The sequence below is a fragment of the Copadichromis virginalis genome, linkage group LG3 (genome assembly GCF_057382275.1).
Source record: "Copadichromis virginalis isolate Kocher_CV1m ecotype Utaka linkage group LG3, C_Virginalis_male_GT1.1, whole genome shotgun sequence".
In the NCBI taxonomy this organism is placed as follows: Eukaryota; Metazoa; Chordata; class Actinopteri; order Cichliformes; family Cichlidae; genus Copadichromis; species Copadichromis virginalis.
In genome coordinates, this window is record NC_140620.1 from 48,675,936 (window position 1) to 48,697,567 (window position 21,632).

At 40.4% G+C, this 21,632-nt stretch overlaps 4 protein-coding genes across 4 annotated transcripts in view; 2 read left to right on the plus strand and 2 right to left on the minus strand.

The window, feature by feature from the left end:
- The first annotated feature begins 249 nt into the window (after positions 1–249).
- rpl34 (ribosomal protein L34) lies at positions 250–3,441 on the plus strand. The gene is made up of 5 exons (XM_085451470.1): positions 250–331; positions 764–835; positions 1,051–1,150; positions 3,043–3,146; positions 3,311–3,441. Exons 2-5 carry the CDS (start codon positions 771–773, stop codon positions 3,393–3,395), a joined length of 354 nt encoding a protein of 117 aa, XP_085307596.1. The 5' UTR covers positions 250–331; positions 764–770; the 3' UTR covers positions 3,396–3,441.
- Positions 3,442–4,991: 1,550 nt separating this feature from the next.
- Positions 4,992–6,716, plus strand: ostc (oligosaccharyltransferase complex subunit). The gene is made up of 4 exons (XM_085451469.1): positions 4,992–5,218; positions 5,608–5,701; positions 5,775–5,972; positions 6,125–6,716. The coding sequence occupies exons 1-4, from the start codon at positions 5,080–5,082 to the stop codon at positions 6,141–6,143; spliced, it is 450 nt and encodes a 149-aa protein (XP_085307595.1). The 5' UTR covers positions 4,992–5,079; the 3' UTR covers positions 6,144–6,716.
- A 461-nt stretch (positions 6,717–7,177) lies between these two features.
- Positions 7,178–15,272, minus strand: etnppl (ethanolamine-phosphate phospho-lyase). Its single transcript, XM_085451468.1, has 13 exons — positions 15,134–15,272; positions 14,650–14,768; positions 14,316–14,475; positions 13,150–13,224; positions 12,866–12,959; positions 11,693–11,809; positions 11,288–11,370; positions 10,986–11,211; positions 10,308–10,462; positions 9,985–10,074; positions 7,935–8,065; positions 7,759–7,829; positions 7,178–7,646 (listed from the first exon to the last, which is right to left on the minus strand). The coding sequence occupies exons 1-13, from the start codon at positions 15,190–15,192 to the stop codon at positions 7,545–7,547; spliced, it is 1,482 nt and encodes a 493-aa protein (XP_085307594.1). The 5' UTR covers positions 15,193–15,272; the 3' UTR covers positions 7,178–7,544.
- Positions 15,273–19,729: 4,457 nt separating this feature from the next.
- col25a1 (collagen type XXV alpha 1 chain) overlaps positions 19,730–21,632 on the minus strand; it is a 157,214-nt gene continuing 155,311 nt past the window's right edge. Inside the window, exons 37-38 of the mRNA XM_085451472.1 lie at positions 20,989–21,027; positions 19,730–19,927 (exon numbers count right to left, since the gene is read on the minus strand). Of these exons, the coding sequence (XP_085307598.1) occupies positions 19,901–19,927; positions 20,989–21,027 (66 nt within the window). The 3' untranslated portion in view covers positions 19,730–19,900. The remainder of the gene's footprint in view (positions 19,928–20,988; positions 21,028–21,632) is intronic.

Sequence of the window (21,632 nt, forward strand, 5' to 3'; positions counted from 1 at the left end):
CCCCCATTTATTGCTTCCAATCATATTGACATAGTAACACCTTAAAGTGTTGAGCAGAAATGTGAAAGGCTGCAAAACAGCACTAAAGTATAATATGATTAAAGACTGTCTAATTTTATATCAGCGGATTTTACTTTTCTTAAAATCTCATCATGAGGAAACGTTCATTTCAAATTATAGACATAAAGCCGTTTAAAGGACACAATAATTACATTATACTTGATGTGTAGTAACAGCAAGCCACCAGCAGGGGGCAGAAAAGCGCACATGGACGCCGTTTAACCCCCATCATCCGCCTGGCTCCTTCCTCTTCCGGTTACGGCGACAGCAGGTATGGCGGTCCCTGCTTTCCTCAGAAACATAATGAGTTTAAAATCGACTGTAATCCTACGTTTTAATAAACTAATGTGGTCTAGTTCAAGTAAATATACTACTCAGGGGAGCTCTTTGCTCTGAACTATGGGGTTATTTCATGACTTACTGGATTTTAACGACATAGTTTTTGTGTGACATGAGAAGGCCGTTCTCTTGAGTACTGAGCACAAGCCGGTGGAGGTGTTTTAGCTTTTAGTAGCGTTTAAATGCATGTTTAAAGGATAAATTGGCTGCAGACGATGTTTCTCTTAAACGAGAGTGCCGGTTTAACAAGTCCGGTCAGTGTTTACTTAGCCAACATTAAAGTAATGGAGTGGACTCTGTTAGCGGGCAGGGTTAGCATAGCAGCGGTGTGTACTACAGTTAACTGAATTTTGTTTGTTTTCAGCTTCAAGATGGTGCAGCGCCTGACTTACCGCCGTAGGTTGTCCTACAACACCGCCTCCAACAAAACCAGACTGTAAGTAAACTCTCTCCGGTTGTATTTGCTTCTATGCCTGGCTCACTGCATGTCTATCTATATAGAGCTGGTACCCTGACTATGAATACATAATGCCAGGACGGAGCTGTAGTTGTATATAGGCTAGTAGCTACTATGATACACCACATCTCCTGTGATGTTTTGCATGGTCCCTCTGAAGAAAACTAAACCACCCTCTTTTTGCTTTTGTGAAGCTCACGGACTCCTGGTAATCGTATTGTGTACCTGTACACTAAGAAGGTCGGCAAGGCCCCCAAGTCAGCATGTGGCATCTGCCCAGGAAGACTGCGTGGAGTAAGTATATCCATTGTAACCTGAAGAAGGTGCTCTGTGTTTAAATTTGTGTTTCAGAACTTGTAGACTAGGACAGCAGTCCCCAACCCCCGGGCCTCGGACCAGTACCGGTCCGTGAGTCGTTTGGTACCGGGCCGCGAGAGATGAGGCTCAGGTGTGAAATGTATGGTTTTCAGCGTTATTTTGTTATCGTTTTGATCGGTTTCCTGGGTCTTTTCACATGTGTTATGAATAAATCTTCTTTTTTTCGGTACCGGTACTAGTTTTATTTTGTTGTATTTATCTGCAACACCTTAAAGGCCGGTCTGTGAAAATATTGTCGGGCATAAACCGGTCCGTGGCGCAAAAAAGGTTGGAGACCGCTGGACTAGGATACTTAGCATCCCTCACTGCCAAGTGTAGATGAGGTTGATTTATAGTAAAGACGATAGTGCAGCAAGCTGTTGAAGCATCAGCGTATATTTGTTCCTCCTTTTTTTGTAAATGTACATTTTTACATTAATCCGGTGAAGTAAGCATTCTGCATTGGATTGGGGACTGGAAAGGTAGCTTGGAAAATCCTGCAGTTCCCTGCAACCACGAATGCCTTTTCTTCTGTTGCTGTGAAATCACCAGTAGAGATGTCCTGATTTTGTGTGCACATGACATCAACTTTCACAGGAGCAGAAGCTTTTCACTTGGTGCTGTTTGCTTATTCCTGAGTACTACGTTATTACTCCCTGTAACCACTGCCTAATGGCTTGTGCCAATTCCACGTTATAGACGGTGCCTTAGGTTTGTAATGGTGCCAGTGTTTCCAGTGGGTTTTTTTTTTTTAAGTTCAGTTGATCTCAACATGCCACTTCAGGTTCAGCTAATATTACCAGGTATATGTCATTTCTTTCAATAGGCAAATAAAAGAACATGTTGGTAATGCGCTAGTTCTCACGCTCTCTCTGCCAGGAACAAAGTGTTCGTTAGAACTGCCAAATTTAGTAAATCGTTTGTAGGTAGGTTAACGTTGAAAAGCCCACAGGCGCCACAGCTTGGAGTGGTATGGCAGCTCGAGGGATCTGGATGCGGGGTTTTGACACCCAGTTAAACTTTATTCTGTAATTCTTTTAAGTTCCTTAGTTCAAATGGGTTTTAATTCAGCTATTATAAAAGTTATAAATACCTCAAAGTGTTAACTTTGATTTCAAACTGGTCCTCTTAGTGCACATATGTGCATCATCATCTTTGCTTTGGTGGTTGTGGGTTCATAAGGAGAATTAAGGACATTTCAGTGTATTAATAAGTAGTTTTTACACTTGAAAGTGCAAATACGTTGAGAAAGGACATTATTAATAAGTGTGTGTACACATAGAAACATGGTTGTTTTAGGGTTGTTCCTGGGTGATTACGCTAACGACTCTAAAAGGGGGGGGGGGGGGGGGGGGGTGTTATTGTTTTAATAGAGGCCTGAACATTTTCCACTAAATGTCTGACCATTTGATAAGCTGCTCACTACTCTTGAGTACATTAAATGTACACTTTTGATAAAACCTTTGAGTTTTCTCAATGCAAGAAACTTGCTGGTGTTTAAGCTAGCTGTGGTTGTTCTTCAGATAACTACGAGATCTTTCTATGGTCATATTAAAAACATCACTGCAGTGACCAGCATTTGTAGAGCAGTATATATAAATCCACCTTCCTCCAGTTCACCCCTACAGCTTTGTGTCATCAGCACTGTGTGATCCACTGCAGGCAGGTCTGAATCCAGGGAAGCACGGCAGCGTGCTTTTATAAAGTGAGCTTATAAAATTGCTCAACTGCCTTGAGCCCAGCTTTTTCTAGGTTGTGCTGCTGAAAGTGTCACTCTGCAATTGCTTGTTCCTCCATTGTTCTCAACATCCATATCTGTGTTCTTACAGATTCGCGCTGTTAGACCTCAAGTTTTGATGAGGCTCTCCAAGACCAAGAAGCACGTTAGCAGGGCCTACGGAGGATCCATGTGCGCCAAGTGTGTGCGTGACAGGTAAAAGATGCACTTCCCTTCATCTTCTGATGCTTGTTACTGAGAAAATAGATTGATACAGGCATCAAACTTTAATTTGAAAGCACTAAAATACAAACTTGTTAGGTATGCTGTGATCAGCTAATTCATTATGTTAATTGATCTCCTTTGTTTTTTATTATTAGGATCAAGCGTGCCTTCCTGATTGAGGAGCAGAAGATCGTTGTCAAGGTGCTCAAGGCACAGGCACAGAGCCAGAAGTCAAAGTAAACTGTATTTGTATTGCCACAATAAAAAATGTCAAACAAATCCACTACATGTTGTGAGTCGCAGCATTTTTTTTTTCTTTTATTGAAATTGCTGAACAGTCTGTGTGTTTGGGGTCTATTTCAAAGATTTGTTTTTTTTTCCTCTGGTCTTGTGCCAGGTCCCTGGTTAAAGGGGGACCTCACACATGCAGAGCTATCTGTTGTGTTGATCCCTCAGGATTAAGGAAGCAACTGGAAATAAATTTTTGCATACATGTTTAACAAATGCAAAATTATCACTAAAGATGTTATAATAACATGTTTGGACAGCAGGACTGTTACAGGGAGTCTTCAAAAATGTCTGGACTGTGAGAAGAAAAGCGTGCACCTAGGATCAAACTCTGCAGTACCTTTTTTTTTTTTTTTTTTTTTGCCTTCAGTTTCATTTGGGGTGTAGCAGGTTCAGATCTTGGTTGTGTTCATGGGGCCCTTTGTGACATGTTTTGCAGTGTCTAAAGGTTCAGTTCTGCTGAAGAAGACATTTGCTATGATAGGGTACTTCATGTCCAAGCATAACATACAGCTGTGTTTTTGAGGTATTTGAGTTTCCTGTGCATTATGTGAGCGATCAGTAGTTGATCGCAAGTAAATGGAACAGAAAACTACACTTATAATTTTTTTTTTTTTTTTTTAGGCTTGTGAAACACCTGTGCCCTAAAGTAAGTATTATGACCATGTAATTGACTAAAAGTCACTAAAGCTTTAAAATAGATGCTATGGAGTAGGCGTACCAACTACATTTCAGAGTACCAAAATGAAATATTTCATTAAATGTGGTTTCTTTCAACCATTGGTCCAATTCACTGATACAGAAGTGTTTAAGCCACCAAGGATGCTAATCAGATGTGTGACTGTTTAAAAGCAACAATCCAAGGTATCACTCAAGAACTCCTTTGGTGGCAGTCATAGTAAAACAAATGTATATTGTGGCATTATGCATGTGTATCTTGAATGGATGCTTGGTCTTGTAACACCAAACAAATTAATAACTCGTCCTCTGCTGTGTCCTCCAATGAAGGCACTCGAAATGATTAAATGCCTGGATGAATAAGGACCATTAAAGCATGATCATGTTGACTTTCGCAGTGAAGGGGAAAAAACATAAGAATAGAATAGATGAGTATATCCCTTTATTGTCATTGTACATGCACAACGAAATTGTAGGTGCTCCACACCACAACTGCGCTGGAATAAAAAAAAAAGAAAAGAAGAAGAAGCTAAAACTTTAACTAATGAAAATAATGAAATATTTAAATGCAGTGAAGTGTCAATAAAATGAATGAAACTGGTTACATAGGAGCGTTTTGGGTGGTAAGGTTTCATTCAACAAAGCTGTGCACTTAAATAAACCCTCTAAAAGATTACTGTCTCTTTAAGAAACGAAACAGTAAAAGATTGGCCTTACCCAACATATATATATATTTGATTGATTGATTCTTAAATAAAATCGGGTTAATGTAACTATAAATGCAATATGTTTTTAATGCTAGTAGTAAATGACAAAAAAAAATCCCTTTAAAAAATATTAACGCCTAGTTGGCTGAAAAAAAATGTACTTCCGGGACACGTCAACCGAGTGTTTGCGCCTGCGCATTCAGCGGCGGAGAGGTCCTCTACTGTGGTGACTGGAAATATTTTCATACACCATGGAGACTTTATACAGTATACCTTTTGCTGTGCTTGAATGTCCAAACATAAAACTGAAGAAACCGTCATGGCTGCACATGCCGTCGGCCATGACTGTCTATGCGATCGTTATTGTGTCCTACTTTCTCATCACTGGAGGTAAATGCTAAGCTAACGTAAAAGCCTGAAGGCTAGCCAGATAATTCTGTGTTGCGTTTGATGTTATCAGTGTAGTATTTAATGCCAATACTCAGTTACGTGCTTTTGTTGCGTTGTTAGATTTGCGGGGTTTTGTTGCGCTTGTAAACCAGCGTGTAATACATCACAAAACAATATAAGAGAATAGAGGGCTAACAAACTAGCCTACCTTAAACTAACTGAATATCTGTAGTTTACTTTGTCTTTATCTTGCTGTAGTTGTTGTTGATCACTGATGTTATGGTGATTATCACCTCTCTGTTCAGTCAGCGCTCTCACTGCTCAGACTTTACCTTAAACTTAATTAATTATGAATTCAACCTTTTTTTTTTCCTCCATTCACTGCACAGGTATCATCTACGACGTCATTGTAGAGCCACCGAGTGTGGGTTCAATGACTGATGAGCATGGACACCAGAGACCGGTTGCCTTCTTGGCCTACAGGTGCGTGTAAGATTTTTGGAATTAAAACACAGTCTAAAGATTTGAAGCTGAATCCTATTGATGTGTTTTCCAGAGTAAACGGTCAGTACATTATGGAAGGACTAGCATCCAGCTTCCTGTTCACAATGGGAGGCCTGGGCTTTATAATCCTGGACCGCTCCAATGCACCCAACATTCCCAAACTCAACCGCTTCCTGCTGCTTTTCATTGGATTTGTCAGCGTGCTCCTCAGCTTCTTCATGGCCCGAGTGTTCATGCGCATGAAGCTGCCGTAAGTCGAAGCTCGAATCTATCGAATCCAGACCCATGTGTCAAATACTTGTTGTCCAATCTGAGCTTACAAAGCTGTCTAAAGGGGAGACTGAGTTGTTGATTGTACTTCTTTGTAGCTGTTGTCTAATTTGTGCTAATTTGTCTTTTCAGGGGATATCTCATGGGCTAGACTTGCAATAAGCAAATTCAAATGAAGAGGATATTAATTATGTGGAAAACTTACATGCAGTTCTGTTTAATTGTGGATACAGCCAACCCTTCATCGACAACCATTAAGGACTGAAAGCACTGACCTTGCTCAAGAAATTAGACCAAACTACACTGACATACTGGTTTTGTCTTTGTTTTGTAACGTCCTTTCCCACTTTCTCTTAACCTCCTATGAAGCTGGTGGAGCAGAAGGTCTTTAGCAGCTTAAATTCAACACTCTGCCACCTGAACTTGTCGTGCAGGCGCAGCATCATTAATGATTTTGCCATGTTGATAAAGCCAACATGTTCTGAGGAGTAGGAGAAATGAACCTAGAGAAGGAAGAAGGGAGAGGAAGCTGCCAAACATTGATGGGACAAAATCACCAATTTCTAATTAGGACTTGCACTGTGTGAACCACTTACATGGGTGCCTGAGTGATATTACAGATGTACGTTTTTGTATAGAAAACTATGAACCTTGAAAGCCTTGAACCTGTCACAGTTGCATTTTTGTACAAGATGGTGAAATAAACTGTCCTTTTCACACCTTCTCATGGTTGTTATGTGCTGTTGAAGTAGGTTTAATAGGACAAAGCATTGTTTAAAATCACATTCATCCAGATTCTGAATTTCTTTGATTTGATTTCTACTTAATGTAAATGATTAAATAGAAAATTAATGCTCAGAATTTTTGAGAAGATTGTTAAACTCAAGTTTACATCAGCAGCCAAACAATGTGGCGTCTTTGCATATGCAGTGTTCAGGAGATATGACACATTTCATTTTCCCTCCAGAAGATGGCATCACAGGATCATCAGGTAATGGTGTTTCCTGGACTTATGTTTGTGTATATTTAGAAGGGACAAAGCATATTAATTAACATGAGTGCTTAAATTTGTCATATAAATATTCCAGATTTAGCCATACATGTTAATTTTCATCTGCAGTCAATGGAGTAGGACAGAGGTAGTAACAAGACAGTCATACAAGAAACATCTGAGCATTTGCACAGCATTTACAGTTCAGTTACTTCTCTGTAAAAACATGTAATGGCCTTTGCAAGGCCGTATTTTTAATGCTAAAGGCACACAAAGATACTGATGCATATTTTCAGATCTACATGTTTAGATTGATCCATTTATGATTCCCTGATATTGTGAATAAGGCTCTTGTACCCTGCTAAGTCACATAATAAGGTACATTTTTATGCAGCTAGCTAAAAACATGCTATTATGCAAATATTAAAAAAATACCTGAGAAGACAATCTAATTGATATGCAGTATATTATCAATATAAAAACATTTATCATCAAATTACGGCCCTTTAACTCTAGAGATGTGCCACCTGTGTCAGTTCTTGTGTTTGTTCACAGGCGGCTTTATGTCCTGAGGCGTTTGCTTTGTTTGGTTTGTTGAGGAGACCCTTGACGGCTTCCTTTGCTGTGTAGCACGCCACTGTGCCCGTTTTCATCAGTCAGCAGCTTCACGTAAAAATTGTAAAGAAATAAAGTCAAAATGAAAACCGGTGACAGCAAAATCATGAACACTTTCATTAAAAAAATACTTTTTGATAATCAGCAAAGTCAAACTTACTTTCCTTTTATTGCTTTCATTTTCTACAGCCAGTGTGTTGTTCAGCTTCAGGTCCAATGCTTCCTCCAGTTCTGGAAACAAACATAATAAAACACACTGTATGATTAAGAGTTTACTTATACACTTTGACCCTTTCTAGTAGTACACAAGCCACAAAGGGGGGGAAAAGGAAATACCTGTGAGAATGACATCGATTTTCTCCACGACCAGCTCAGCATCTTCTGTAGTGAAGCACATTGGGGGCTTGAACTTGAGCACGTTGCGATGAGGTCCGTCAGCACTGAGAAGAATGTGCTGTTCCTTTAGCCTGGGAGAAGTTATCAACCTTTTAGCACTCTGTTGCTGTTGACTGCACATATTCTCACTTAAAGCAGTAGAATAGAAATCAAGTGAAAAATTTATTCATACATCTTCTTAACCACTTCTCCAGCTTAGGGTTGATTGAGGGAGATCACCAGACAGACAGAGAACCACACACAACTTATTGAGCATGTCTCTGGACTACGGAAAGAAGCCAAACCAGCTGGAGTGAAACCAAACAAGGCACAGTCCACACAGAAATGCTGCAGCTAAGCATCAGATTTGAACCCAGAACCTTTTTGTTGTGAGGCAGCAGTGCTAACCACTGCACTCCACTGCCCATAGATGAATCAGTGAGTGAAAACAAAAACAAAAAGTTGCAAACAGAACACAAACCTGACTGACAAACTTCCAACTCACACCGCTGACACACCTCCAATATTGTACACTTTATAGGTCTCTAAAACAGTGCAATTTTTTATTGCACTGTTTTTTTAATGCTTAATGCATTAAGCATTTTTTTAATGCTTAATGCTGTTTTTTTAATGCTTAATCAGCATTTTTTAATGCTGATGCACTGACGCACAGACACCTTGAGGTGCCGTGTGACAGGAGTAGCATTATTTGATGTCCATGTATGATTGCAACCCCAGTCACGTGAAAGCCAAGTTTGCGTGTTAATGAGGCCTTACACGCTTGTGTCTCATTAATAAACGCAGCTTTCAAGCTGACAGGAAGAACAAAATAGTCCTCGTGGAGCTCAGTGCCGTTTGTGTGAACTCAGATTGTTACAGTGGTTTATTATGACGTGCTTTCACACATGGGTACATTGTGTAAAGGATTATTCATTAAGAGAGCCAGAGGAGGAGGTGATAATAGACTGTTACTGTCACTTATACATGTAAGCAATGCAGGTTTTATTATCGCTCTTTATTTTTAATTCTTACTTAGGTTCATAAGTCTTGTTTTGTTGTGTGATATACTGTATGATTGGACTGCAGAAGCATAACCACTGAAAACCATCCTCAGTACAGAATAATATAAGCAGTCTGTTTGATTATATAATATGGTATTGCTGATTACTCACATACTTTAATCTGAGTAATCCCGTCTGGACTACTGTAATTCACTTTATGTGGGGGTGTGTCAGTGGTTGGTCTTACGTCTCCAGCTGCACGACTGTTAACAGGAACTCGTAAAAGAGAGAATATGACCTCTGTGCTGGCCTCACTGCACTGGCTGCCTGTGTCTTTCACAGTTCATTTTTTGTGAAACCATTTGTTTTTAAATGGTTTCACGATCTTGCCCCGCCTTACCTCTCTGAGCTTCTTCATCCCTACACACCCTGTTGGTCTCTTAGGTCAGCTGACCAGCTGCTCCTGGCAGTACTGAGACCTAGGACAGCGGTCCCCAACCTTATATGCGCCACATCTGACAATATTTTCACCGACCAGACTTTAAGGTGTCGTGGATAAATACAACAAAATAAAACCAGTGCCAGTACCAAAAAAAAAGAAGATTTGCTCATAACACACGGGAAAAGACCCAGGGAAACAAAGTTAATGATAAAAACGATAAAGAAAATAACAATAACACCATTGAAAACCATAAATTTCACACCAGTGCCTCAACTCTCACAGCCCGGTACTGGTGCATGTCCCCAGGGTTGAGAGGCCCCTTAACTTAAACACGACTTAAAACCCATTTTTATTCTTTGGCTTTAGGTAAAACTTAGTTTCTCTTGTAATTAAATTAATTATTAAAAAAACTAATGAATTGTTTTACTTTTTTTATTTGGCTTTTATTTATATCTTATTTTATTATTTAGTTCCAATGTACAGCACTTTGTGTCAGCTGTGGTTGTTTTAAAGTGCTATATAAATAAAGATTATGATCATGATGATGAGTTTCCACATTTAAACTTACCTATATATGACTTCCTGTGCCTCTGCTGTGGCAGGAGTGAGCTTCAGCCTGTCCCTGACGAGCTCCACGCCTACAAAGAGACCACGACCCCTGCAGGATGTGACACCATCAGGGTTTGTAAGGTGTTAATTTTGCATGTATTGTTTTTATTTCTAAATAATTTTCAGAGCAACACTTCCCTGTGAAGTCACTAGGTTGCACGTTTAGCCAGGATTTATAGGAACACAGCATAGTGTGGTGTTAAAGACTGCTAAAGGATTAGTTCTAAAGTACGTGGGCAGCTTATCTGATGTTGCACTGTGTCACATGCTGTGTAAGCGCACCTGATATCTCCGATCAGCAGGTGCTTCTCTTTCTGCTTCTCCAGCAGACTGGTGAGGTATTGCCCCACACGCAGTGCGTTGCCCTGCAGATCCTCTTTCTCAATCACGTCTAGGACGGCCAGACCGATGGCACACGACACTGGATTACCACCAAACTGAGGCCACAGATAAGCAACACACAGAGGAAAGATGACACCGAGATCAAGTTCACATTTCCCATCAATCTGAAGATCTGCTACACCCTACTCTCCATAAAGGTTTCATACAGTATGTTAAACACATACCTGTCTAGATAGCACATGAGCAGTGATTTATTTATTTTTTAATGTATGTCTGGTAACAAAAGAGAAACTCATTTTCTGATGAAAATACATCCTAGTTTTGTTTTTTTTCATGGGAAATAATTACAAATCAAGACTCAATGAGAAAAACAGGCTGGCTTGAATGCAGCATATTTCCACAACATGGGAAAAACAGATGTGTGGATGTGCTTGGAAGCTCTGGACAAAAACACAGAAGATGAGGACAGGTCAGCAGCAATTCTGGTGAACTTGGGAGGGAAAGCAAATATCATGTAATGCAATCTTTTTGTGCTTTTATGTTAAAACATGTATGCAACTTTTTAAATAGCTTTCATTTATTATCACTTGCACAGATGTTCATGCATAAGACTCTTACTGTATTGAAGTACTCCATTCCAGATGACATGAAGGCCTCTGCCACCTCTTTGGTCGTGACCACACATGACATGGGGTGGCCGTTGCCAATGGGTTTTCCCATCGTGACAATGTCGGGCACAAAGTCCTCTCCCTGAAGCTGGAAGGCCCAGAAGTGGGAGCCTACTCTCCCAAAGCCCACTTGGACTTCATCTGCGATAAAAACGCCCCCCGCTTCACGGACATGCCTGTAGAGGGGCAGAGTAATCAGCGTGGGCAGGGGTAGACTCAGGTTGTCAGGAGTGTGATTTCTTGGGTACATACTGTGCCACTTGCTGGAAGTAACCCACAGGGGGAATGACCTGCCCACCACAGCTCTGCAGTGACTCAGCTATAAAAGCAGCAATCTGCACAAGAGAACAAACATATCCAGATAAAGCCAGACGGATAAACAGAAAACAAGTGGAGGCATCCTGTCATCTTTGACCCTGAGCTCTTCCCTTTACAGTTGGCTGTTCAAAACAAGAGAGAGGAGGTAGTTACAGGTCCATGTGGACAAAAATGAACAACTCTTAACAGTCTGCTGAGAATCATTCTTAGTCATCTGCTGTGTCCTTGCTTAGTGTCATGGTCCTGTAATCACACTATAGCATTTGAATACTGGCTCTATAACAATGCACAGCTTTCACGCTTTTCCTGGGATTGCTAGCTTCTTCTCATTAACTGTACCTTGCCTCCTTTCTTGTGAGCTTTGTTTATTATATCTTTGACTTCATCTGCATACGCGGAGGCAGGATCAGGGTGGTCTGCTCTGTGTTTCCCTCTGTACACATCTGGACTGGAAGCCTGCAGGAGACAAGAAATGGTTAAATATTACAAAGGTATTCACAAATCCAACTGGATTCTTAATGGGTTTTAAGTAAACCTAACATGTGGCTGAATTACGTATTATATTAAAAAAAGTTTAGATAAAAGTGGATAAGCAGCTCTTTATGTGAGTGAAGGAATACTGTCTATATCTATATATGAATTTATTTTTATTTTATTTTTCTGTGTTGCATTTTATACATTGCCTCTGTCAGCTGCACATGGAGATCAGTGTTATTCAGATCGCTGGAGAACTCATTTCCTACTAAACCAAGCGATTTGTTCCTTTCCTTCTTTTTCATCTGGAGTTTTAGCTGAAATATGAGGGAAACCCCATTCCACAATTCCCAGAATGCACCACAGCAGCACACAGTACAGCCCTTAAATTCATTATGGTACTTTAGGTGTAATTTATCCCTAAAGTTCTCATTAAATGATGAAAAAGACATAATTTTGTATTATTTACTATGTTTAATGTATTTATTTTTTTTAACCGAAAATCTTGAAACAAATTCTAGTTTCAGAAACTGTAAATTATTTCACGATTTTAGGTCACAGTGCACTGGATGTCTTGTTGTAAAAGTAAAAAAAACCCATTTTTGAGCTTTAATTTTCCAAACAGAAACTCCAAAAGACCCTCAAAAAAGGAAAAGACCACAATAATCTAACAGTCTGGAGATAAAATTACCTCTTTGTGGGGATTTTAATCTTTCTCCTGAGTACCATTGTAGGATTTTTGGTTAATAATCTCCTTTTTTTGTTTGCCATTCTTCTCACTGTCTGTGTTCCTCAACATATGCCTCTGACAGCAAGCTGCTCTCTTTCAGAGCCACTTACATTACACCCTGTTGAATCTGCAGAAAAAGACCCCTTTCATTCTATTTCTCTGTCTCATTCTGTGTCTCTTTTATCTACACATATGCACACGCATGCATGGTGCACACTCAGTAGGCTGCCAAAGCCCAGCGGAGCAAGTTGAGTTATGGTGTTTTAATAGTGTGCACGCAGGCAGCCGGGGAGAGAAAAAGCACTCACCACATGGACAAATTGATTCTGCTCAGTATCTGACAGCTGGTGGAACTTATATGGACTGATGTCAATGAGCGATGAGACGTGGCCATGGTACGCACTGCAAACAAAGAAAACTGTGGGCCAAAGCAGTAAATTCTATTAAAACACTGACACATGAAGACCCAGCTCCTTTCGCCACACGGCGCTACAAACCACTAACTAGTAAGACTTTTACCAGCTCATTATCACTGTTGTTTTCATTCGCCAGGTTTTTTTCTGTAGAATGACTGGTTGACGGCAGCACTTACTTTTCCAAAGTGATGATATCTTTGTGGCCTGTGTATTGCCGTGCTAGTCGGAGAGCCAGGTCGTTGGCTTCGGAGCTGAAGTTCAAACAGGCAAGGGTTACTTTGAGTTACTCAGTCACCACAAAATACACAGGTGAAACCGCTGATATCACTTGAACGTCAGAGGGAGTTTGCTGTTTCAGTTCCCACCGTGAGGCCATGCAAGGCTAATTGTAAAAACTTAGTGGGGCTTCTTTACCTCTCTATGAAATCACATGAAGACATTTTTACTAATTCAAGGGTCTTTGCCCCATTTGTCTGTTATTTTAAAGGCTTGGTGCCTCTGGTTTTATTAAACTTTTTGTTGCTAATGCACAACCAAGTCCTGCAGTGGTACTTCTGAGTAAAAAAAAAATCATAAAATATGTATGTGGGGTAATCAAGTTAGTTTTTAACTGTTGCAAATCTGCAACGCCTGCCTTGAGAGGGTTAAAGAGCTCTCCACTCCTAAACTAAGGAAGACAAACCATAAATTCAGAAATGTCTTCAGTGGACACAGGTGTACTTTTGTACTACTGCACACACCTTAATAATGCCTGTGTTATGCCAGATTTATATCAGGTAAGCTTTCTCGAAGCATTTATATCCCCATCGTAGCGATAAATACTGTCTGAGGGTATATGGATTACTATCTACAATGTTATTGCCCCGGAGCAGATAATTCTTCTCCTGAACTGGGGCAAAGGGTGTAAATAGGGCACCCGGAACCTTTTTATTTTCTCGACTTTCAGTCAGCTGTTAAGCAGACTAACAATAGTCTGCTTAATGTAGCGTACACATCAGAAATCTAGACAAACAACAGGTTATGAAACCGTGCAATCTGATCCTCAGCATTTGGGGTATTCCTCCACTCATACAGGCTTCTATATTCCTTGAATGCTGACAGGACTGTATGATTGCACTGCAGTCTTTTTTACAGGGTTTTGAGCTTCTCTGTAATTTGAGGACACAGCAGGACTTTTATGGCTCATGTTCACACCAGGCATAATCATCAAAGTAAATTTAGGTCTCCCATCATCTGCCTCCTCTATCCTCCCCACAGTGATCCACACCCAAGTAAAAAAACACACCTGGCTTATCTTCCATCATGCTGCCTTTTGTTGTTTAGTGAAAACATGTAAACATACCCGGAGTTGACAAAGTAGCAAACAGCCAGCTTGTCAGGCAGCGTGGCCTGCAGCCTCTGGGCATACAGGACAAGGTTGTCGTGCAGGAAGCGCGAGTTAGTGTTGAGTAGTTCCATTTGCTGAGCTCCTGCCTTCACCACATCAGGATGACAGTGGCCCACTGAGAAAAGGAAGATTGAATTAGAGTTCCTGGTTATAGGTCTATATGTAATAATAAACTTCTTGTTTTGCTGTTGTGGTGTGACACCATCACAGGGATAAAAAGTGGTACTTCAGTGCTGGCTGCTTTCTTTCAGTGTACTTTGTGTATATACACTAGTGCATGTGTGTTTACCATGAGCCACATTGTTGATGCAGTCCAGGTAGTGCTGTCCTTTCTCATCATACATATACTGGCCTTTGGCTCCCACAATCTTGATTGGGTCATGGCTGAAAAAAATCTTACAAGATGGCCTGCAGCAGAGAAAAAACAGAATAGTGACATGTGTAGGAGCGTGCTGGGGCAGCTGTAGGTTTTCATGTTGTGATAAAAAGATTATGAGTCATGGACACAACAGTGAAATTCCTAAGAGACACACAAAGGAACTACTACTCATTCCAGTTATTGTATATTGTATTATATTAATGTATGTAATATACATATTAAAAGTCAAATAGTAGGATACATTTAAACACCCACAAATATATACAATAGCTAAAATGTCACAGATATTCTCGAAATTAAACTTTTTAATTGTTTTTCTAGTATCTTACACTTTTTGACCACTGCCACATTAATTTGGAATCCTGCTTTTGTCAAATGAGAGCAATTATCTCACCCAATATATTTTTTCCTCAGGTCTATAGTCTCCTTTTTCTCAAATCTCTCAGCGGACATCTTGATGTAGTCCAGCTGGACGAAGCTCGACGAACATCTGCTCGAGCCGACAGAGCCCCGCTTTATACGCGCGCAAGTGCACTACTGTACCGCAGCTGGCGCGGCGCTCGCGCTGCAGAGCTGTATGGAAACTGAAAGTGGTCAAAAATGCTCAAACTTCGCAAGCTAGCCTACACTTTCACGGGTAAAAGTTTCAAGCATTAAAAACACACACACACACACACACACACACACACACACACACACACACACACACACACACACACACACACACACTGTAAACAACATACCGTCTTGAAAGCCTCAGGCTGAGCCGTTTCTGCAAAGACCAGGATGAAAACAACACACCTGTTTTTACTTCTTTTGAATTGAGAAATAATACCTTCAAATACATGGATAAAAATATACTCATGGACAATTCTGAATGTGCATACATAAAATAATATAGACAAACTAATTTTTTTAAATGCACTAGAGGTAAGGTGTCAGGTATAGATGTTTCAGTTTCAGTATGAGAATGAGTCAAATGTTTAATTTATTTAAACAATTGAATCATTGAATAAATCACTGGTTAAAAACATGTTGTGCATGTGTACCTGTATAAACTTACTGAGGGAACTAAATGATAATGTTGTAAATTCGGACATGCACAATATAGCAGTCAGCACTGTTCAGCTTGTTTGTAACATTCAGGTAGGACACCAGTAAATTGTTTATTTGCTTGGAACAAGACTGCAAAATGACCACGCATGTAACCTTAATGTTCATCCACTTCAATTAAACTTTTATGCAGTTGCTCTATGTGGATCCATGGTTCATGTTGTTTACACCAAATTCTGGCCCAACTATCCCAATGTCATCAAAGAAATCAAGACTCATCTGACCAAGTGATGTTTTTCCAGTATTCTGTTGTTCAATATTGGTGAGCTTGTATGAATTGTAGCCTCAGTTTCCTTTTTGTAGCTAAAAGGACTTACACAAGATGTGGTCTTCTGCTGCTGCGCCCCATCTGCTTCAAGATTTGAGTGGTTGTGCATTCAGAGATGCTCTTCTGCAAACATCAGTTGTAACCAGATTATTTGAGTTACTGTTGCCTGTTGTTCTCCTCTGACGTCTGGCATCAACAAGTCATTTTCACCCAGAGAACTTCCACCACTGATATTTAGACCATTTTCTGTAAACCCTAGTGATGGTTGTGTGGGAAATCCCAGAAGATCAGCAGTCTCTCAAATACCTAGACAGCCTTTCTCGTACCAACAACCATGCCACTTAAAAAACACCTTTCTTCCCTTTTCATTTGAATCTTGACCATGTCTACTTAATATATCTTGTAGTTTGTCGTTGTTAGCGAAGGTAGAATAGCTACTGACATAGACATGCATGTTAGGTTAATAGGTGATTCTAAAGTGGCCGTGGATGTAAATTTGACTGTGAATGACTGTCACTCTGTATTAATCATGTGATAGACTGGCAACATGTCTGGGATCTACACCATGTCTTGTACTATATGACTATATACATAGTACAAGACATATGTGGATATATATGGGATAACCTACAGCCCCCTGCAACCCTGAACTGGTCAACCAGTAAAGAAAAAAAAGGATGAAAATGTTTAACAGGTATCTGGAAACAACAAATAAAGGGAAAGTCCACCATTTAGTGTATTTGAAAGACTGTGTTTATTTGGCTCCAACAGTACAGTCATATGTAATGTCAACTTGAAATATAGTGAATGAACACAAGGCTCTTCAAAGAAATGTCAACCAAGTGGGCAAAAAAACACAAGAAATACCAATGCAGAGCAGAAACTGAACATTTACCACAACCCCCCCAAAATTATAATCGTAACTCCAATAAGTCACAGAATGAAGTTTTCTTAAAATTTTTGCTACAGTCTGCATTTATGTGGCAACAGAATTACGTCAGCAAGGCTGCTGTGCATTGGAGCATCAACACACCCTCATGAGAAACCAGCGTCTTTCACAACATCAAGGAGGAAGAGCACTGTGGCTGCTCCCCCATTCTCCTCCTCCTACTCACTCATGTTGCAATGACTGACATGAGGCATTTCTGCGACAACACAAGAATACAGATTCTTAAAATTTGATGCTGACTCATTAAGGAGCTTCTCGCCAGGTCTCTGAACACCCATACGGGAACAAACTGTTTGGCACTTCTGCTGATAGCAGGGAAAAAAAACCCTTTAACTTCAACAAATAAACACAAAACTCAAACAAAATCAATCAAATAAAAAAGTCTATTTAAAAAAATTAGCTGCACATGCTAAGAATACAGCACCTTGTGAGAACAAATACTGTAACAAAGGTTGGAAATTAAAACACAGAATAAAAACATAGTAAATACGACACAGTGGAAGTAACACTTTAAAAACATAAGTGAAGGGGCAACTTTAAGCAAAAAAATATGATCTAATTTGAGGGTCTGTGTTTACATATGTTTCATTGTCTTCTGGTGAATAAAGTTGTTTTTTTTAAAAATGTCCCCAGGTAGTGGTATAAAGGGTAGCATGACCGAACAAATGTAGCTACAGAAATCACTTTAATGCGATAATTCAGCTGCATTTGACGTTACACACATTAACTAAAGTATAAATTGCACTTTATGCCAAATGAGCACACACAGTACATTAATAATCCACTATACATATATCAAACTACATTCAATGCAAAGAGAAAGCGTGAGAGAGAAAAAAGGCGGTCATGTTCAGCTGTGTACTGTTGCATTGGCTGTGCCCGTCAACATTCAGGCCTTCAGTACTAGCTTTTTCTGACACACAAAATTAATAAAAGCGGATGTATGTCATGGTAAGGCCTATAAGTTGAAGTAAATGCACAGTGACTACACACCGATCTGTGACGCCCCACTACAGAGCTCCTTCGCAGATTCGCGATGCCTCAGTGTGACCCGAAACTCTTCGTATGAACGGCGGAAACCCACGTCAGAACCGAAAGGAATGCTGTTCAGAACCAAAATGCCTTCATTTAAGAAATCATAGAAAAATAAATAATGTACCACTTAAAATACTGAGACAAAAATACACAAATATATGCACAAAAAACCCCTTGAAATTGTTACACACATAAAACTCCAACAACAATAAAGAAACTGCTCGTGTAGTTCTCGCCACTGTTAGAGCGCATCAACTGCTGTTGACCTGCTTATCAGGTAGCACCGTAAGAACCTACACTGATGTGCATCCATTCTTTTAAAATGGTGAGATGAGCTGTACGTCACACAGAAACCACGTGGGTGGAAATCCTTTTGGATCCACTGGCGGCTGCTGCTGCATCACAACAGGTTTGTTTTACTTTGTTTCACATCGGCTCTGACAGCAAACGATTCTAATGTTGAAGAAAACCCTACACAGCACCTACTATGTCAAAAGGCAAGATAAAGATAGGGAACGTGAAAGGATGTATAAGCTATGGTGAAAAATAAACCTACTGCTCAATTCACTTTTTTTGATTTGCTCCATCTGATGAGGAATGTGATGTTAACCGGCCACCAGTTAGACTGCGGTGAACTAATGGAAGGAGACCAGTTTGTGGTAAATGCCAAATTGAGCTTTTCTTGCATTGTAACACTTTTTCAACATATTTAAGACAATGTGAGGTGGAAGAGAGCAGTGTGGCGGGCTAGATTCAACACAATCTGCCTTCATCTGAAATACTGTGTGTGTTCGGCTAAATCTCACTGAAGACCACTAAACAAAGCTCTGCACTTCCTCAAACTGATGCCTGTTTTCAGTATTTAAGAAATCCGTATGTAATAAACTGTGAACATGCAGCAAACTGACAACACTGTACAAATAATATCCCGTACAAGTCCAAAATGAGAAAGTAGCATATCTGCAGACGATGCTCGGATGTGCTTTGTACAAATATTGAGCTTCTTTAAAACCGTGAGTCCGATCAGTGGCTGTACAACTAAGATGAATGCAATCTCAATGTATGCTCAGGTGAAGCTCGAAGCTACATGCGGTTTCAACATCCTGTAAAAACATATACATGAAAAACAGTGCGGCTTTTCAATCCTCCCACAGCTTACAACGCTTTCCCTTCTGGAAAACAAAAAAACAAAAGAAAATAGAAAACAAACTTCATCGTAATTATTCAAAATGTGATACAAAGTTGTACATTTCTGATAAAGGAATGAATAAAAGCTTGAGGCACCAAAGGCTATTATACATAAAATACAAACAATGTGTAAAAATGAGAGAGGGGCAGTGAAAAACCAACAAACGAAAGAGATAAAAATAGTAAAGAAACAAACATGATCAATCGTGTTCTGTCAACGCTCTCGGTAAACCACGCGTTTGCCCGCCAGGAGAGGGAGACGCTCCTGCTGATCTTGGCGTAAGATCCGCGAGACTCCTGGAGGCTCTCCTGCAGAGTCCGTTCCCGCGCTGGGAGACGGTTCCCGAGCACGCCCGTCCAAACTCAAATCCGTGTGAGGCTGATTCATTTCCCTGTCAGTGCAGCGAGCTTGCCAAGTTTACCTCCCCCCAATACCCACCCACCCCATACCCCTCCCCTCTTGTCCGGAGACCTGTTTGGAGGCACCGCACTGACGCCGAGCGAGCCTCGCGAGTGCAACAGTGATAAACCTGCTGATACGGTACCCTCTGCAGGCATCACCACAATAAAGCAACAATAACCAACAGCTTTACTTTCTGGGGGGACATTCAGGCTACCAGCCATGGCGTGACTCCCTTGGGAAGATTAAAGGAAAGCAAAAAAAAAATTACTTATTCAGAACTCTAGAGGCTTTTCTTTTTTTTGTTAGTGTTGTTTTTTCTGCAGAAGCCATGACGCAACCACAAAACAGTGACATGTATGTACAATACATATAAATATAGTTTCAGTACACTACTCATGCTTTTTCAGGAGTGGGGAGGGCAGGGGTGCAATGTTCTGCTTGGCACAGTCCTTTTTTTCTTTCTTTTAGTCTTTGAGTGAATGGTGCTGCATGAAAGTGTGGTGAGGTTGTTGAGACGAAGCAACACAGAAACACCTAGCGTTTTGGTGTTAGGGAGCCAGTCCAGATCCCACCTCATCCACTTCCTCCTCCTCCCACGCCTCCTTTCACCACCCCCCGTGAATCTGGCCGGGCTGCGACGCTCCAGTCTGAGCCATGCAAAGACTAAAGAGACAAGTTCTGCCACCAGCCGAGGATCTGAGCTCCACCACGGCGTGGATGTGAAAGAGCGGACGCGCGTGGTTTTTGTTTTTGTTTTTTTTTTGTTGTTTTTTCCACACGGCGATGTGAGTAGAAGCAGCAAAGAGCATGAAACTTGCAGCGGGGTCGGACAGTGGGGTTGGGGGGGAGGACAGTTATCTCTTTTTGTAGCATTGTACACACAGACTTCTTTTCTTTTAGACTTGTTTTCCCATTAAAAAACTATAAATACCGTAAAAGAAGCATTATTTACAAACTCCATGCGTTTCAGGTTAGAGTGATCACTGCAAGGAAAGCACAACAACAGAGAGCGACGTGAGGATGGGTGTTTTCACATCGGTTCATGAGTCGTACGCTGTGGTTTTCACACAGATGCAATACACTGCTACGACTAACGAGTCACAATAAATGAAACATAACATGCAAACACAGAAGCTGAAACCCACATGAAATAAATACAAACTCACACTGGGTGAGCAAAATATTAGTATCATACTGGGAACAGATTTCGCACTAATAGATAAATCAATAAAAATAATAATTACAATTTCAGTGTTTATAATAAAATTTTACTCAGTTATGTTCTCGTCTTACCTTCTGCCAGCACCCAGGCATTGGTAAACCATCAGGGCCCTGTTTAAAGAAGAGCAGCAGAAATAAAACAATGAGATCTGAAATAGCACGGACAGGTTCGCTGAGATGTGATCATGTATCCGCCAATAAATGACAAAAGGTTATAAATAAGTGGCCTATATGCCAGAGGTAAAGATTACAAATGGTATCCAGATGTTTTGGAACATCCAGTTAATGAGCACAAATCTAAAAGTGTGACACAATAACATTCTCCTACTTCATCAAGTCATCCACGTAATTACACTTGTTCTCTCTTTCCACCCTAAGGATGTGCAACCTGCATGCAGCTAAGTGCTGTGTATATATACTATTAGGTCCATGAGTTTCTGGATGGTGTAGTTTTGCCTCTGTGCACCACTACAGTCGGTTTTAAATCAAATGAAATAGCCAATATGCGACTGAAGAGCAAAACTTCAGCTTTAATTCAACAGCCCCCCATTTTCAGAGGCTCTAAAGTTACTGGACAAAATAACATAATTTTAATCCAAGTCTAGCCTGAAGTCTAGAACCTGTGGACAGAACCACATGCTGCATTTCCATTTCTGAAAAAGGATGAATAATATACTTTGGGTCATCATCTATTTGCATCGTCATCAGTAAGGCTG